This window comes from Haemaphysalis longicornis, unplaced genomic scaffold (genome assembly GCF_048455015.1).
Source record: "Haemaphysalis longicornis isolate Haplotype H1 unplaced genomic scaffold, Haemaphysalis longicornis Haplotype H1 scaffold_8, whole genome shotgun sequence".
Lineage (NCBI taxonomy): Eukaryota > Metazoa > Arthropoda > Arachnida > Ixodida > Ixodidae > Haemaphysalis > Haemaphysalis longicornis.
Genome location: NW_027526445.1, coordinates 46,135,511 through 46,153,976, shown reverse-complemented (window position 1 = coordinate 46,153,976; position 18,466 = coordinate 46,135,511). Strand labels below are relative to the sequence as shown.

The window sequence follows — 18,466 nt, the reverse complement described above, 5'->3', positions numbered from 1 at the left end:
ACAGCTCTTCTAAGTACTCTTACTTCATCTTTCTCTGCTTCATGTCTCTTTTTTGTACTACTGAGGTTGAAGAATCTGAACTGGGCTTGTAATTTATTAACTAGCCTTCAATCTGGTGCCAAGTTTGTTGATATATTGTGTACACCTATGCTTCAGGCATGATAGATTATATGCTTTGTAGCAATCATTGCCTAAAAGGAGGTTTGCCTGTCACTGCAGTAAATAGTTGCATCATTTCTCATCCAAACGCACATTGATTTCACAGGTAAAAAGTGTACTAAAAGGACTCTGAAGGAGTTTTCATGGAAACGAGCTGATAGCAAATTTTGCCTTAACAGGTTTTCTTATGTAACACAGTGGCTTTTGAACCATGAATGTGCCAGCAGCTCTTTCTCAACTTTGAAATGGAAAGGGGAGGGGACATTCTAACGAACATTCCAACGGAGGGAGAACTGAACTTGTACTTTTTATAAACATTGTTCATGTGGTTCCCATATTACAAAGGGGACTTACAAATATTCCCTAACATCAACTAGTTTGCTGTAGCTAGCTTTGCTATAACGATTGAGGTTTAGCAGTATTGTCAAGACAATCTTCTGCTCCAGCTAAAATCTTGAGTACACCGGTTCTGTGCCCCACTTTTTTTTGCGCTCATGGCTTTCCAGCGAAGCTTTAGTGTTGTGCAAAGGAGTGGAATCAGATATGTACGCAAGCGAAGAAGCCATAAAAATGCAAATTGCATGTGCCAAAGTAAGAATCTTTTGTGTCGCTGCCAAGGCTTTTTTAAATAGGAAGACGGGGAAATGAAAAGTTTGCAGCGTTATTTGAACGCCCTTTCCCCATTTACAGAACTGCTGAACTAAGAATACCCGGATCTGGCTTACTGTGTAGCTGCATGCGATCAAAAGTGGCGCAACGTGCCGAAATTGAGAACTCTTTTGAGGTGTCTAGCAATTATTAGGCCGTACTTTCATTTGCTTGCATGGACGGTGTTGTGTATTGTGACTGTGGACGCTGTTTTTGGCGGCAACAGGGATCGCAGCCACTAACATGTGACGTTTGGCCGCGCCACCTGCCGGCTATGAAGGGTTTGGAGAGTTGTTGCATTTTCAGTCTCTTGTTTCTTGCATGGCGTGTAGGTTCCTCAGGCCCAGTTCATGTAATAGATACGCTGACTTTGCCTCCTCTTAAACCATGCACCGGATTTTGCGTATGCTGTTCATACTTAATCAGTTTATGGCGCTGCACTACTGGACATTTGAGACTGCTTTAGCTATCCTTCGATTGCATTAGTGCAACGACGCACATAGCTTCACCACCTAGTGCACATTTTTTGCAGCTGGGAGGGATGCCCAAGAATCCGGCATTGTGGCGGTGTTTGGATACGTCCACACGAATTTCTAAGAAGGAAAAAGTTCCGGTGGGCAAGCAAGTAATAAAACACCGATGGGACCAGAAACAACTAAGAGATCAACATTTTTTAAAGAAGTCAGAGGGAGAAAAGAGTATGTTGCATAATACTTCGCCTGGTGGTGAAATTACAGGCATGCGGCCAAAGTTTCCTACATGTGCCGACATGTATAAAGACACTGCTGCCAGCAAAGAGAGTCTGGATATTTTTTAAACAAGAGCTGAGAACCTGTTTCACTTGTTTGAAATGAACGCTTTCGATGGTTGGCAGTTCTACTGCCTGCTTTTGAAGCTGCTCTGAAAATGCGATTTACTTTGGAGTGGATTCTAAGCACAGACTTTTGTGGCTAGAAAGGACAAGCAAAAGGACGGCTACTACAGGACAGCACATGTGTACACAAATGCAATACTTCATGCCGGCTTGCTCTAGGATAAAATGCGGGTCTCAGCTCTTCGCGAAGCGCTGCCTTGATAAAGGAGGAAGACTAGGTGTGTTCACTGCGCTGGTAATGTGGAGAGGGGGTGTATCTCTCGGCATTACCCTGTCACGGGGACCTGCCATCGCTGTGTGGCCCACCTGAGTATTGCCGGAATGGCTGCCAAGGGATGGGCGAGAAGCACATTAGAAGCAAGAGAGCTCAGTGAGGGCAAAGGGTAGATTCAGGCAGTTTCAAGATAGGAGCGGTTAACATCTGACAGGGTTTCTATCCACGAAGAGCTGCAAAGCAGTGCCTTCGTCTTGCAACCATACATGCGGGTATCAATTTGCAGTGGGAATCGTGGTCATCATGATCATGATGCTGAAATGGGCAGTTATGTTGGCAGGGGCGCGTAATGCTGGTACCAACATGGAGTTTGCAATGCAATGACTGAATTGAGACCGACACTAGTGTCTACCACTGTTGAAAAGCACCAACCATGGATTCACGACTCCTCGTGACGCACGCGTGTGCGGTCTACCCAAGGACCTGGGGCCGTGCCGCAACTACTCGGTGAACTGGTTCTTCAGCGTGGCCGACGGCCGCTGCACCCGTTTCTGGTACGGTGGCTGTGAGGGCAACGGCAACCGCTTCAACTCCCAGGAGGAGTGCGAGGAAACCTGCGTCAAGCCACAGGGGCCTGGTGAGAGCTGCTCCACACTGGCGCTCTCCCAGGACACGTTATGGCGGCTGCCTGTCCTCCTCTCTGCCGCCTTCTTTTTTTTGTGTGTCTGCGTGCCAGTGCCGGCGTTCGCCCTTTCCCTTTCCTCATCACGTATTATCCAACCAGCTCAAGTAGCAAGCCCAGTGTTGTGTAGGGCTACCATCAAAGGATGTGAGCATAGGGATCTCGCTGCTCAAAAAGAACGGTGATTCACAAGAAGAGTGGGACGATGATCCCTCTTCTGCAGAAAACACTGGGTGACTGTTTGTTCCTTGCTAATTCGAAAAGTTGGCCTTTATTGTGAATGCACCCACGCAGCATAAACTACGCTTACGTTCTCACCAGTTCATACTGCCAGAGAGGAATGATACCCTCTTCTCTACCCTGCTGTTGTGTCCTGCAGTGTCCCGAGACGTGTGTGCCCAGCCGAAGGAGGAGGGTCCCTGCAGAGGGGCCATCGTGCACTGGTACTACAACATGGCGGCTGGCCGCTGTGAGCAGTTCTACTACGGCGGCTGCCAGGGCAACGCCAACCGCTTTGAGACCAGACGCGAGTGCGAGCGTGCCTGCATCTCCTCTGGGGGTCAGTCCCCTTACTCCTTCTCTTCTTCCTCTTGAAATTTGGATGCGCTTGGATTGGATCCAAACTGGATTAGATCCCCTCCAGATTGGACCCAACTAGATTGGCAGTTTTGACGCCCAGTACTCCAACTGTTTTACAGTTGTTTTCAACGATTACGGCCCAGCCTAGGCGTGACGAAAAAGAGGTTTCGGTCGCATGAAGATTAGATGAGTAGGCTTGGAAGGAGAGTCTGAGGGGCAGGGGGCAACAAATTGAAAGGGGATGCGAGTGGGAGAAGACTGTGGGAGAAGGTTAACTTTGTCGTCAGTTGCTACACTTCAGGGCAGAAAGAGATGGCTGTTTGCGGCTGGGCACTGGCAACAAACCATTGACAGAACATGCTTCGCGGTGTTTGTTCGCATTCGTGTTCTTTTGAAGCAAAAATATTCCCCGGATTTCTTCTTGATTTTTTGTCAGCCATGTTTTGAGATTTTTGGCAGACGTTCAATTTTTTCTGCTTTATAATATCATCCATTATCAGAACCTGGCCCTCTACACTAGCCATCCTCATGGCATTTCACTGATTTTACTTTAGCTTTTGATTACCTATTTTGGTATTCTTTTTTACATATTTCTGAACCACTTTTTGATACTGTTTGCCCTAGGTGGGCTTCGGCCACATCCAGCCATCATAATCGTCATCATGGACTTTTTATTGACTAAGCAGCACGTGACTTTCTGTATCCCTTGAGCTGAAACTGCACTGAGAAGTGTACTGCTCCCTCGTTGTGACAATTCGCGTTACCCGCTGCCACGTTGCCGTCACAGGCCGCAACGTCTGCATGCTGCCCCAAGAGGCTGGGAACTGCGTCGAATTCCGCGAGAGATGGTACTACAACGCGGAGGAAGGGCGTTGCCACCGCTTCTACTACGGTGGCTGCGACGGGAACGCCAACAACTTCGGCTCGCGCCTCGAGTGCGAGCAGGTGTGCAGGCAGCCTGTTCCCACGGACGTCGCAGAGGAAGAGTTCCGGCTAGGTGAGTGGGAATGGGGAGTTTTTGAGTGACGTTTGATGGGATTGGCTGCATCACTTCCACGAGAAGGGACAAGGTGATCGCTAAGGGTCGTCACCAGTTTTATCGCCCCACAGCTCACTTTAGTGTGATCTCAGGCTCCTACTATGTCTGTAGTGCGAATGTTGAAAAATTGAATTCCACAAATGTCCATCAATGTCATCATTGGAGGACCGAGAGAGGAGGTGAAAAGCGAGGGGTGGAAAGTAAAAGATGATATAGAGTTCGAAGCAGGAGCAACAGGAGACTCTCACCTTTCGACGATATTTGCAGTGAAGGAAGCAGATACGGGGCCAATGTTTTTACAGAAAGACGTTTTCCGTCGCTGCATTCCTTGCTGAAATCAAGTTTAGCGACACCTTCAGCTCATTCAGTAGCCCCACAGGCGTGGCTAAGTTCTTGGCAGACAAATATCGGTATTCAATCGCCCTTCCGCAATCTCTGCAAACTCTGCCCAGCACAACGGCAACTCTCTTGTTGTTTCACGCGACAGAGTTCTGCTTCATGGCCAGGGAGGCTGGTCCCTGCAAGAACATGGAGGTGCGCTGGTTCTACGACAAGGAGGACGGGGTTTGCCGCGCGTTCTACTACGGCGGCTGCCAGGGCAACCGCAACCGCTTCAGGTCGCACCGCGAGTGCAAAGAGAAGTGCTACCGCGCACAGGGTGAGCGCAGCAGTGGAAAAAACGCTTCACATCTCCCAACACGGGTAAACTGAGGGAGTGCACTGCAAATGTGGGGAGCGTTCTATTTTTGGACAGAGGTGCCAGTGCCACCTTGTTCTCTTTTCTCTTCAAGAACCAATAATCTTTGGTGGTTTAACCATTCTTAAATGGTTAAGAATCAAATGGTTAAAAATGGTTACAGCTTAACCATTCCCAACTGGGATCTTGTTTAACTTCAGGTCAACCTGGAGGGTAAGCAAAAACACTGGAGATTCAAAATGGCAGCTAGGCTTAACCATTCACAACCGGGACCTTGTTTAAATTAAGCTCTACCTGGAAGGGAGGCAAAAATACTGTGAATTGAAAATGGCAGCTAAGCTTCACCATTCACAACCGGGACCTTGTTTAAATTAGGCTCTACCTGGATGGGAGGCAATAATACTGTGGATTCAAAATGGCATCTAGGCTTAACCATTCACAACAAAGCTGGGAATCTTTGGGGATTGGTCTTCACTAACTTGTAATTAACATAAACTACTCTTCAAGCCAGGGAGATATACTTACTATGTTTTACTCTAATATTCTTGCTTTCTTGCCTATCATTGTCCTTGGCCTCCTCTACCTAACTGTTCTCCAGGGTCCAAAAGTCTGAAGCCTACATCGATGATTGTGCTTTCTTTTTTTTTGTTTTCAAATTCAAGTTAATTTTTTTTCAGGACGCATCTGGGTGAAAAATGTAAGCAAGACCTGACTGGTCCTCTGCCAAATCATACGATTTGTTCATGGCAGTGACCTCTTCAGTGAGATGTAGACACACAACATGATCTAAGATGATGGAGTGGAATATACAACCTGAAACGCGGACACAAATGTCAACATTTTGCCGGTAGAACATAGCCCGGAACTCTTTCTACTGGTGCTTCTCATGTTGCGCTGCCCAAGACGTGGTACTTGGCTATAAGTCATAGCAGCAATGACAATGAGGCAGAGATGGCCGGGGTGAAATGCTGACGGAAAAGCTTAGCATGCAGTAAGACGTGCACGTCTCATTTTTCTACTTAAGGGCACAGGGTAAGTCGAAATTAAAAAAATGACTTTTTTTTTGTTCACAATGAGGGAAGTTCACCTCCTTATGCACATTTTCCATAATCACACTTATCTTAGCAGGTTTTATTTCTGGCTCAAAAACAGTTTTTCCGTAAGCAAGTAGCAAGTGACCACATCCCATGTTAGAATAGGCTCCGTGTTTATTGTAAACTTTTCTATCAAGGAACTCCTAGCTCCAGTTCAAAACGCTTTTCTGGAACCAACTGTATTAAGAAGTTGCTTGGCAACCATTGCATAGCTTATTTTTCAGCCAAGGCATTCCAAAGGCGCTGTGCACGTTTTTTCCACATTTGTGTCTCGCAGCCGTGCGTCAAAAAATGTACTTGCTTCACGCTCTCAAGATTGCAACGTTGGATGCTACTCTTTCAGTAAATGATGGTGCATCCCATGAGCCAGCATTTCGAAATAAGTCGGATTGAACCCTGGGCGGAACACCACCATCAAGTGGCTGAAAGAGGTTGACCACAAGCAAAAATACTTTGCGAACAGAACTGCACTACGGCTCACAAAATATGTAAGGTAGGGCAGACCAACTGGAAACCCAAAAAATGACTTTTGTGGTGATTACGAAGCTGGTGCTTCGAAATAAATGACTCTAGTGGTGTTTGCGGCAAAAAAGTATTGCTTTTCACCTCTTTTCTAACTTTAAACTCAATTATCTCAAAACAGTGTTTTTTAGTATATCGGTGTCATTATTTGCTATATCTTCCAGAATAACCGTCTGATTCGTTTCTCCTGTCATCTACATAAGTTGTCACATCTACTGTGCTAGAATTGAAAATATGCACGTAACGGTTTTTTTGTTGTAGAATTTTCCATTTGTAAATTAAGCCAAAATGTAGGTACTGGCAGAAACAAAATTAGTAAAAGTTGTAATTTTTGTCTGATTTTAATAATTCTGGTACAGTTAAAAGAGCTCAACATTTGAAAAAAAACATTTTGTATGCATTGTGTAGATGCCTTTAGTAGATGCTGAAAAAAATGGCCAAAAATGCATGGGAATGCTTGCAATACTGTATTGCTGGGCGGCTTATGAAGGGATTCTTAACTGTCTCTCTGTGTCAGAGCACATTTGTCTTAATGTTTTTACGCCTGCAGACAAAAACAGCGCAGGAGACACTTCTCCTCCCTGGTAGTAGTTGTTGAGAGGATGGTCCGCAGTATTTGACTGCCCGAGCCCAACAAGTCAAACTAATAGATGATGGTGATGATGAGTACTTATGTATGCGTTCTTTCATGTACACAAATAATCAACAAGCATCCCAGGCGGCACAGAAAGTGTGTCCCAAGACCGGCCAGTGTATGGCCGCTTTCTGGCATGTCCGGCCAGCATCCAGGTTCCGGCAGCCACTGCTCATACGATGAAAGGCCAACATTCGGCAAACAGCGCTTCGGTATTTGTCCGGCTGCCCGTGTTCAGACGCATAACGGCACCTACCCGGCTGCCAGCTCCCTTTCGGCAGACGATGTTGAGAAAGAGAACGGCCGAAGTGCGGCTTTAGGGCATCCGTTTTTCCTTCGGGAAGTGGTGTTCAGCCGAAGCACGGCAAGCGACCGGCCACAGAATATCCGTATTCTTGTGGCAGTTGGTGTTCGAAAGGAGACCGGCCGGAGCGCGGCTGCCGCGCATTCGCTCTTTCAACGGTGAACCGCGCGTCCGGCGGCAGAATATTCGGCCGGTTGTCAACAGTACGCCACAGGTCCGTCTTGCGTACCTGAGAATGTAGTCTGGGCTCGGGCCGAGGCCCTGGTCCAGCAACTGACTGTCGAAGCGGTGTCGTTGATCTGTGGAACTGTGCGCGAGCCAAGACATTCGCGTAGGTGACGTGTGGCACAAACTGCGGGCGAGCCAAGACATTCGCGTAGTTCCCTTGTGGCTCTTCCGGGTGATGTTCGGGTAGTGCAAGTGCCTGGCGAATTTCCTCACGTACGACCTCCGCAACAGAAACTTGAACTGGCTGGTTGGGACGGGCATTATGTTTCTGGAGTCCTTAGCGTACAATCGAGTGGACGAGGTCACGCAGGGAGCTCTCGTTGACTGCGGACAGAGCAGCAGTATTCACCAACGATGCGTTGCTTGAACGATCGTTCTGGTGGCATCGGTCCTGAAGGGCTCGTTCGATGGCTGTAGCCTCCTTTACAAATTCGCGTACAGTCCGCGGAGGGTTCCGTACAAACCCGGTGAACAGCTGCTCCTTAATGCCGTGCATTAGGTAGCGCAACTTCTTGGGTTCAGACATGTCGGGGTCCGCCTTCTGAAACAGTAGCGCCATGTGCCCGGAAAACATGATTACACTCTCATTCGGTTTCTGAATGCGCGATTCAAGAAGCCGTTGTGCCTGCTCTGGCCGGTCCGTGCTAAAGAATGCTTCCCGGAGCTCCTGGCAAAATTCTTCCCTTGTTCGAAAATTCCCTTCTCGATTTTCAAGTTATCGCATCGTGATCCACCAAAGAAAAGTACACCTGTCGCAGTTTTTGAACCTCGTTCCACTGAATAAACGAAGCGACGCGCTCAAACTGATTGAGCTAGTCCTCTACGTCTTCGAACAAGTCACAATGAAGGATTTCAGGCTCTCGAGGATGTTGGAAAGTCACCTGTGGTTGGAAAGTCACCTGTGATGCTTGTGCTTGTTCCATCAGTGGTTCTTGAAGAACGTGACGAGCCGACGCGTTCTTCTCGGGAAGAGGGGAGAACTCAGGAGCGAGGCCTTGCAGTCGACGGCTGCTGCGATGAACCGGGGTGTGGACAGGTGTCGGCATCTTGGGGGTTGATGCACGCGAAGCAGGAGGAGTCGCAAGTATAGGGTTGATGATACTCCGCACATCTACCAGTGCAGCGAGGCACAAACTCAAGAAGATGATGTTGGCGATAAAAGGACAAACAGATTTATTAAACGGCGAACTGGTGCCTCACTAAAATGAACTCCCCAGTGCCGCTGCCACTCAGTTCTGTCTCGCACCGCCGCGTGTCTCCCTTCTTCTCCTTCAGCACGTGGCGTAGTTGGTTTGGCGCTGTTGGTTGGTTGGTTGCTCCACGAGGCATCCTTTCTTACTTTTGTTCTTTGTGGCCGGGCGCGTGCAGCAGTTCCCGCCGTGACAATATATATGCCAAGTCATAGCAGTTGGAAGAGGCATAAACAGTGCAAAGGGTATGGGTTTTTTGTAGCGTGAGATACACTGGCCGAGGCTGAGCAGCTTCGCGTGGCTCCTGGAGAGCCGTGCTGCGCATGCGCGAGGAGTAGTGACGTCGCCCGGCGCACAGAACGTTGCTCGCTGGCCGGCGTCTCTCACACACCCCACGCGCCCAGCGTCTTCGTTTACCTCCGTTCCATACGTGGCAGCCGTGTCCACTTGATGAACATACGAGGGGTGGCCGGGTGGGGAACCGATGGCTCGTGCGTCGCAGCAACAATGGCGGGCACCCGTGGAACCATCTTTGCTCTAGGGTGATTGGTGACGCTGTGCCGGAGGCGCTTGACAAATATATATATGTCACATATTGCGTATAGCATGTGCGTGTCATTGAATCAGCAGTAAGCATGATAATCAAGCTAACCCTAGACAACCAGGAAAGCTAAGAATAACCAGCTGAAACTTAGCTCACGCTAGATATATCCTGGCATAGCCGAGCTAAGCCACTGCTAATTTTTTCTATTATCCATCCCTAATTTCTAGTTGTAAAAAAAACACTTTTTTACTGGTTAGACAAACTTCAAGCTATGTCTAACCCGCTCTGTATTACGTGCCATTACCAAATGGATAAGAAGGAAAGGCTAAAGGTGGGTGTATTAAATTTGTTCTTGACTTTCACTTAGAAATATGTGTTAGAAACATGTAGTGATGCCTCTGTGAGTAGACTAGGCATGATAATGAGAGAAGTAGTGATTTGGTGGTTATCAAGGTGTGCTTCAACTAAGTTTCCCTTTCCATGACGTTGCGAACGTGGGTGTGTACTGAGTCATAGTAACCAAGAGCGGATGAGAAAAAAAATTTAAGGACGAAAGAATCATGATAATAGTGGGAGAACACTTTCAGCGATTGGACACTCACGCTTTTGCAATCACTACACCCTGATGAGTGCTTGGGTTAACCATTTGTTTTCAATTTTTTCTTTCTAATTTCTTTTCAAATTGGTTTTCTCAATTTGCTTGAGACAGCCTTATATAGTTTAACCTCTTCATAAATAAGTTGAAGGGGCACTGCGATCTGCGTGTCATAACCAATATTTCTTTAAAGCTGTAGTGGGAATCTATTGCAAATATTGTGCACTGTACTTAAGGCAAACAGCCGGTGAAACTGCATCTTGCCGTATGACGGTACACAACAAAATAACTGCCTTCCGGAGATAAAAAAGAAGTCATGTGCCTACTTTATTGCAGTTATAAATACATAACTCATATTCCAAACAGGCTTAGCTGCAAAGAAGTACATAAATGGACAATGATGCACCTTCTTGATGCAAATGATAGCTCACTCAGCTTCAGACACGATGTGATGGCTTCTACCATAGCTGCCTCCTGGTCTAGTGCTAAGTCTGTCGCTTTCGTTTCTCGCCTGGTGTGTTCATTTTGATCGAATCACACGGGCAGCACGATAAAAAATAAGGCTTAAGCACTCCACCAAAACCCGTACGTGATTTCAACAATGCGGATCCCATGGCACACATTGGTGAGTGACAACAGGTGCAGGCAGGCACGCTGCGGCCGTGTGTGCCGCATGCATTGCCTGCGTGCTCTGTGCGGTGAGCAGAAAGTTGGAAAGGCTTTGCAGGGGCAGCGAACACGTGGCATGCCATCCTGCTCTGCACGTGTTGCTGGAGGATGCATGCCGGGAGTTTTGAGCTGCTAAATTCAGTCACCTTGCACACCATCACTCAAATCCGCATTGCGCAGTCGTGAAATTGACTTAAAATTGTATTTACTCTCAAAATCTGTCCTTTATATCCCGAAACGGAATAATTTTACCTCATTGAAATAAGTTTTTAAATATATCGGTTTCTACTGGGACTTCCGAAGGTAATTATGATGTGCTCATTGTATCTATTATTTCATTATATTATTTCATTTTATTGTTTTATACAGGCCTCGAGCGCGGCCTGTACAGGCGCCACTGAAATCCTCCTAGCGGGCCGTTTCGAAAGCAGCCGCGGGAGTCTCCGGCCCGCTCCCCCACAGTCGCCGTTGTTTTTGAGGATCGTTCAAGACTGCGATTTACCGTTTGTACGCGTTCTAAATGCAGGATAATGTGGAGCCGGCACTCTGTTTGCAAGCGTGGTGTGTTTACGAGAGTATAAATGTTTATGACGTGGTAATTAATGTGGTGCATTCGGTCTGTCTGAGCGCCAGGTGTGTGTCACAGGCAGGCGTCCCGAAGCCGGCATATGCGTGCAGCTGATTGCAATTCCGCTTTCCTGAAATTTAGGGGCAGTGTCTCCGTAAGCAGTGTTCCTTGCGATGGTCATGTTGCGGCCAGACATTGTGATATAAATCGGCTTTGTGCGCTTCCATAATCTAGCGGAGCACTCATACTTGACAGCAGGCAGGTTACGCTTGCGAATATCACATTTCAGATATTGCTCACTACCCTGTATAAGTCAATGCGGCATAAATTTCTCAAACATTCTACGAAAGAGGTAAGATGGATAATGCAAAATTATACTCTTGAGTCAGCACACGACGACAAATTTAATGTTGGGTCGTCTTGTCGCGAGGTGAGGGCTCGCAAAGATTCATCTGTTACATTTTTCCTCCACGAGAAGCGCGAAGACGGGCTTAAATGGCGCGGAATGCATGCAGGCAACAATGCGAGTGCGCCGCCATATCTGTGGCCGAGCGTATGTTGCCAAGGTGACGTTGTGCGCACGGCCCCAAGATCAGGCACCCCTCTTTTCTTCCATGCCTTCATGGCGGCCAGGCAGGCCGCGGGCCGCGACGTGACCTTGTGTTCCGTGCAAGGCGTGTGCGAGTGATGCGATAGTCAGTTATACCGCGATAGCATTGGTTATGCGAAAAGTCATGATTCCGCTCATGAGTGTTACAACCTTATCTGCAATACAACCCCAGCCACCGCGCACCCCTACGAGCGAGTGCGAGCCGGTCGTGGCAAAAAGGTTGCAACGTGAGCGCAGTGGTCCGTTTGACAGCAGCATCATTTACAAACTGTTGCCCACGGAATGCAAAGTACTTCCTCGACGCGAAGTGCTGTTGAGTGCAGCACAGTACGATCTATACCTATCGCCAAACGCGTATGAAGTAGCCGCTGCAGATAAGCTGATTGCCAGCCGCCGCGCTCTAATGTCAGGCGTGAGTTGTTTTGCTGAGTGTGAAACATTTAGCGCACGAGAAAGCCAGCGATAAATCGGTGTACGCGTGAACCATTTCGCCAAAGAAATTATTCGGTTTTTGTACTCAACCACATATTAGAGGGTTCTTACCTGACATAAAGTCGTGGATTCGGTGCGGGTGCACTTGCGTCGACATCCGCGGCGGCAGCCAACCGCAGCGTCGGACGTATGCTGCTTATACGCGCCGTTCGCAGCCGCGGTTTCAGCCTGCGTGGATTCGAAGTGCTCGAGGGTAGGTAGAGCGCCACCACTTAATGTGAGTGCGATCAATATTATATCTGTTGACGCCACTACCGATAATCGGGCCGAAACGCAGCAGACGATGTACGCTGGTGTTGTTTTTTTTTTTCGAGATGCGGGCGCAAAGCGCATGCGCTGGCACGGTGGCCTCCGACATGGCGGTTTTCAGTGTTGCCAGGCGGAGAAATCGCCCGCTAAACTTTTCATTGAATACCACCTATAGAGTAATCCGCGTTCGTGGCTAAACCCTTCTTCGAAACATCGTTATATTACACAGGGAGACTCCAGAATCAAGCATTAACCGAAATCAGTGGGCCTTATCACATACCACATTCCACAAGGGTATGCTGACGGGCCAGTTTGTACATTGTTAGACTACCAACCACATTCTTCCAACGAGCCTGTGTGCACGTACGAGATTGCGGCGCACGTAAAGATTCTTAGGTGGTCAAAATTAATCCAGAGGCCTCCACTACGGCGCGCCTCATCACCTCCGCTGCGTCGGAGCGTTAAACCCTACAATCAATCAATCAACTGTTCCAATAACTCCTCGTATCGCTTGGGAACTGTCCACCCTGTCGTCGTCATCATCATCATCATCATCATCACCAACCTATCTACCCCACTGCAGGGCAAAGGCCTCTCGCATTAATCTCTAATTACACTGGTGCTGTGCTAATTGCGACCAATGTATTCCCCCAAACTTCTTGATCTCATCTGCCCATCTAACTTTCCGCCGTCCCCTGCAACGCTTTCGTTCTCTAGCGATCCACTCGGTTACCCTTAATGACCAACGGTTATCTTGCCTTCGCATTACATGCCCTGCCCACGTCCATTTCTTCTTCTTAATTTCTACCAAGATGTCCTTAACACGCGTTGTTCCCTGACCCACTCCGCTCTCTTCTTGTCCCTTACTGTTACACCTACCATCTTCCGCTCCATTGCCCGCTGAGTCGTTCTCAATTTAAGTTGCACCCTCTTAGCGAGCCTCCAAGTTTCTGCCCCGTAGGTGAGTACCGGTAAGATGCAGCTGCCATGCACTTTCTTCTTCAGGGACAATGGTAGGCTGCCATTCATTATCTGAGAATGTCTGCCGTATGCACCCCACCCCATTCTTATCGTTCTAATTATCTCTGCCTCATGGTTGGGATCCGGGGTCACAACTTGGCCTAAGTAGATATTCGCTTACCCCTTCCACTGCCCGCCCTGTATTCTTCAATAAATGCGTCCGCCGAGTGGTCAGCCGTTCGTTGAAGGCGAAAAACAAAAGGAAAGTGAACGCGCAGCTTGTGCGTGGGATTACTAAAGCGTTCCTTCGTTGATTTCGCTCCGCATTTGTAAACAACTATAGTTGAGCGTCCCACTGCCCCCCCCCCACCCCCCGTGTCTTCCAAATATTAGTGCATTTCGCATCTAGTTGGTCTGGTGAATACTACCTTGCTTAATCAAACGTCTTTAGCATTGCTGAAGCACCACACTTGTTTTTTTTCATCCGCGTACGACTATTCGATTTGGTTCCTGATTTGCAGACCATTCATTTTTTTCGTAATTTCATTAACTTATACATTGGTTCTTGCCATAAGGCGTAAGTGGGCACATATTTAACAACGCACAGCCTTCGAGTGCAGTTAACATTTTTGCGTTGCTTATATTCCCATAAAAGGCGCAAGCTATTGTCAGCTATTGGGTTATCACATCCCCGAAACATACTTTTCTACGACGTACAGCCTGTAAAAGGCTTGTCTATAACACAGCTTTCGTACTCTCAGCCTTATCCTGCCCCGCCGGTGCGGCCTTTGAATAAAACTACTGCGGAATTCTGAAGTCTTAGCCCTTCGCTTTTGCCTCCGACATGTTTGGAACGAGTATGTTTCGGCAGTTTTCGGATGTGGCTGGTTGAAGTTGAAATCGCTGTTATAGACAAGCGTTTTACCGACTGTACATATCCGAAGCAAAGCCACATTTGTTGTCGGCGCTGCAAAACGAACCAACCTCTTACAGTGCCAATATAAGGTCTAAACGAGGCGGCAATAAATAGAATTCACTTGTACTGAAGTGTTCGGGGATGACAGTGGTGACATGCTGCTGCCGTCGGCGATGCTCGCACGAGCGGCCAAGAAGCGCGCAGAATCGCCTCCCCGGCTAGCTCTTGTCGGCGTTCGAGCGCTCTACCAAGACGCATCTGTTTTTTTAAGTGCCCTAAACGTGCAATTTGCTTACACACGTCACCATAAGAAGTTGTCTAGTGCGCAGAAAGGCAACGAGAAGCGAAAGAGAACAAAAACACTGCATGACCACCTATCAGCCACGCAGCACTAATCTCGTAAACGCCGCAGAGAAGCGGCGGCAGGCGGCGCAGCAATCGCGAAGATCGAGGCGTTGTTGTAACGAGGTTTAACTCTAATTATAATAGTTTTTATAATAGATTTCTTATTTTTTATTGTTTCTCTGTTTTTGTTTTACTCTTCGTCTTTTTTTATTGTTTCAAAGAGGGATGCGGTGAAAACCGCATCCCTCTTTGCTGAAGAATGTGCGGCACAGGGAAGGAGCTTTGTCCCAGTCTTCTCCAGCTGACATAGAATTGCCGTCTTTCTAAAGAGCGCCTTCTTTTCCTGACCCCCTTCCCTGCAGATGCGTGCGCCCAGCCCAAGCGGCCTGGCCCTTGCTATGGGGTGCTGCCCATGTGGTACTACGATGCGGACTCTCGTGAGTGCCGCAACTTCACCTACGGCGGCTGCGAGGGTAACGACAACCGCTTCGAGTCCCGAGAGCACTGCGAGGAGCGCTGCGCCTTCTTCGTGCGACCCGGTGAGCGCTCCCCGCTCGTTTTCTGCTCGACGTTGCACTGTGACTCAGACGTGGCGGCCGGTCATTTAGGAAGGAGGGTGTGTGGCACTATTAATGCGAAAACATTAAATGCTCCATTGAGCGAACAAGGCACCGTTTGTATTAGCATCGGCGTCTCTAACAGTGAAATGTCGGCGCCACAGCCACGCGTGTTTGAGGCGAAGAACAAAACAAACAAACAAACAAAAAAACAATTAGGGGCACTTCACATGGCTGCGGTTGCCCCCTTTTCATGCGTGCGCGCGGGTCGTTCCTGGTGAGGTCGAGCGGGAGGAGAAGCGAACGTGGAAGTCTAATAGCATGCGTTTGGCGCCGAAGGTAACTATTTCAGCTTCAAATTTGGATTGAATAACGACTGCACAAATAAATTTAAATTCAATTTCGTAACAGTGCGATTTACGGGTAATTCGAAACTACAGATATCGGTGATTCTCTTAACCCCTGCAATGGGTATGTGTGCCTAATGCTCCAGGTCTGAGTCAAATTAACGCGTGCTAACCATCTTTGTGACAACTGCCAGATATTTCTTAAATACTAGAGGGTGGACATTACGCTTAACCACCGTTCCATTATGCTGGCCGATGCAACCTTGGAGTAGGCATTTACCAGCGACCATTTTTAATTCCTCGCCAAAAAAGGGGCACTACATTCAACCACCTTATGTACACTCCTTTCTGCTTCAGCGGCGAGATGGGCACCTCTCATCTGCCTACGATAAAATGGGGCGCCATTAACTTGGCATGCAGCATTTGTGCTATATACAAGTGATAAGAGAAGTTCTCTCCGCCGAATGCACTCCCCTGCTATTCAATCAATCTTTTGTAGCCTCAGACCCGGCTCGCTTTAGGTACGTCAAAGGAATTATGTGCCCACCTCCCGAATTTTCAATGAGTTTTTCAAACACTGTCTCTTTCTAAGAAGCGAACCGCACTACTGTGTGCAAAGCACATGTTCGTCTAACCGCCGGCTTCAGTCTGACTCGGCCGCTTTCACTGCTACTTTTAAAGACGATAGGCTTTCTTGGGGTACTTAAACCCAGAAATTTTGGTCTGTCTGTATGTCTGTCTGTCTGTCTGTCTGTGACTCGATTCAGCAACCCGGCCAAAATAAAACAAGGCCTGCGCAATAGTCTTATATAGTCACAGCTAAATATACCCGTCTAAGTCCGGTGTAAAGTTCATCCTTGTCAACATTGTTCAAGAAGAACAAGACATTACGCAAATATAAGACATAAAATTATTACAGAAGTGATACTTGCAGTGTTTCTTTATAAAAAATCATACAAGCTTGATTTTTGCTAAATTAAATACTTCATCAACTGCAGAAAAAAAATTCACTCCGCCGTCGTCTGCTGTCGCCCGCGCACTATAGCTCCTGGCGCCATTTTAAGACATCAACCGGCGACAGTTACGAAAGGTTCCACTAGATAGGTGCCACGCTCTGCTTGGAACGCACGTGGATTAGGGCAACGCGGTTCTATAAACGCTGAAGTAGGGCGTCTCGATTCACGCGCATCTCCGCCGTACGGCAGCGTTGGCATCGAAACACCTGGCCTGGAGCAGTGGAACGCGGTAAATTTAAAATGATTTACGCAAACCTTTGGTGTCTTTACCTTGGGAGGGGCGCGACGCAAGAGGAACAACATGAGAGGTGAGCGGGTAAGCGAAGGGATGCATTTACTTGGCAAAAGTCGATAAAGACTATCGTCTTTTGGCGACATTTGCAATGAAAGGAGCAGATACGCGGCCAATTTTTAACTTGGTGCATGTTGAAACTTGTGTCGATGATGGCGAATGAATTGTCCTGTTCCTGATGTATTTTTATTTCTTCCTTCTCCCTGAAATAGTCATCCCCACCCGACGCACCCCTAAACCTGGAACTATTGGCAAAGGTAACCTGTCCCTTCTCCCACAATAATGGTACCCACATCAGCGCATTAGAAATGTGCTCTGTGCACTTTTGTAAAATCTCAGGACTTTTATAGAATTCTTTCAGTTACGTGCAATTGTGTTGGTGGTGCGCGCATGATACTCAGTGCACCTTTGCTGTGACTTATCTCTCACCACGGTGGCAGTCCTTTTGTGTTTGCCAATGCAGTAACCATTTCTCTCGTTGATTCTCTTATTAACAGTTTGCCTACATCATGTGCTGCCAGTTTTCTAGCATTTCTTTTTAATCCTAACTGCCCTTGTTCTAGCGTTCATGCCTCTGCATAGGTACATACTATTTGATTTGTAGTTCACTACGCTCTTCGCCGTATTTACTTTGTTGCAAAAGATGACATCTCTTAATTGCTCAAGGCAGACATAACGTTCATTCTATTTCCACAGGACCATTACCTTTCTTCCCAGCAACTTTTCTGGAACTCGTTTCAGGCCATAACTGGGATGTGTGTACTTTCGGGGGGGGGGGGGATATGGGGGGAGGGGCTGTGCAGACTCATCACTCAGGAAAACTGTTAAGTCCCCCATACCTAGTTTGTGTTAACATGGTGAAAACAATAGGTTCAAACATGCGCAACAAATTAGAGTGAAAAAAGAGCTAAAGTTGAGCCCCAATAATTAGAGGTGTGCGAATGCCGATTACCGCTAGTAAAGTATTACAATATCTAATCAAATTCAGAAAAAAAAGCTGAGTATGGAGTAAAATATCGAATATCAACTTTTTTTTGCAGGCCTCGATTTTTGACAGGTTTTTGTGCAAAAGCAGAAGCTACTTGACATGTTCAGAAGACGTGGCGTTCTTTTTCAACCCGGAGAACACACTTTTGAACTCGCATCGGCGGTACTCTAGGAATCCAAAGCGGGCACGGTACGCATTTGGATTTAAAAAAGAACCCTTCCACTAGAATTGCTGTACTGCAATCATAGGGAACGACTATAGAGCGCTTCGTAACTCAGAAGCGAGCACATTGCAGGCATGAACAATAAGACACGAAAACAGGGCACAACCACAATCATGGGCCACGATGAGGCAGTTCTTCGGAAGCACATGGGAAGCGCGAAGCATGAATAATGCATACCGGATAGAAAGTTTTCACTACAGTCGCCGTGGACAAGCCTGCGCTATCCACTGT

The 18,466-nt window shown here is 47.6% G+C and overlaps 1 protein-coding gene across 1 annotated transcript in view; it reads left to right on the top strand.

Moving 5' to 3' along the window:
* LOC144148277 (uncharacterized) overlaps positions 1 to 18,466 on the top strand; it is a 288,013-nt gene that overhangs the window by 217,381 nt on the left and 52,166 nt on the right. The window contains exons 17-22 of the mRNA XM_077679836.1: positions 2,376 to 2,532; positions 2,957 to 3,136; positions 3,944 to 4,153; positions 4,683 to 4,853; positions 15,175 to 15,351; positions 17,237 to 17,281. Coding sequence (XP_077535962.1) covers positions 2,376 to 2,532; positions 2,957 to 3,136; positions 3,944 to 4,153; positions 4,683 to 4,853; positions 15,175 to 15,351; positions 17,237 to 17,281 — 940 coding nt within the window. The remainder of the gene's footprint in view (positions 1 to 2,375; positions 2,533 to 2,956; positions 3,137 to 3,943; positions 4,154 to 4,682; positions 4,854 to 15,174; positions 15,352 to 17,236; positions 17,282 to 18,466) is intronic.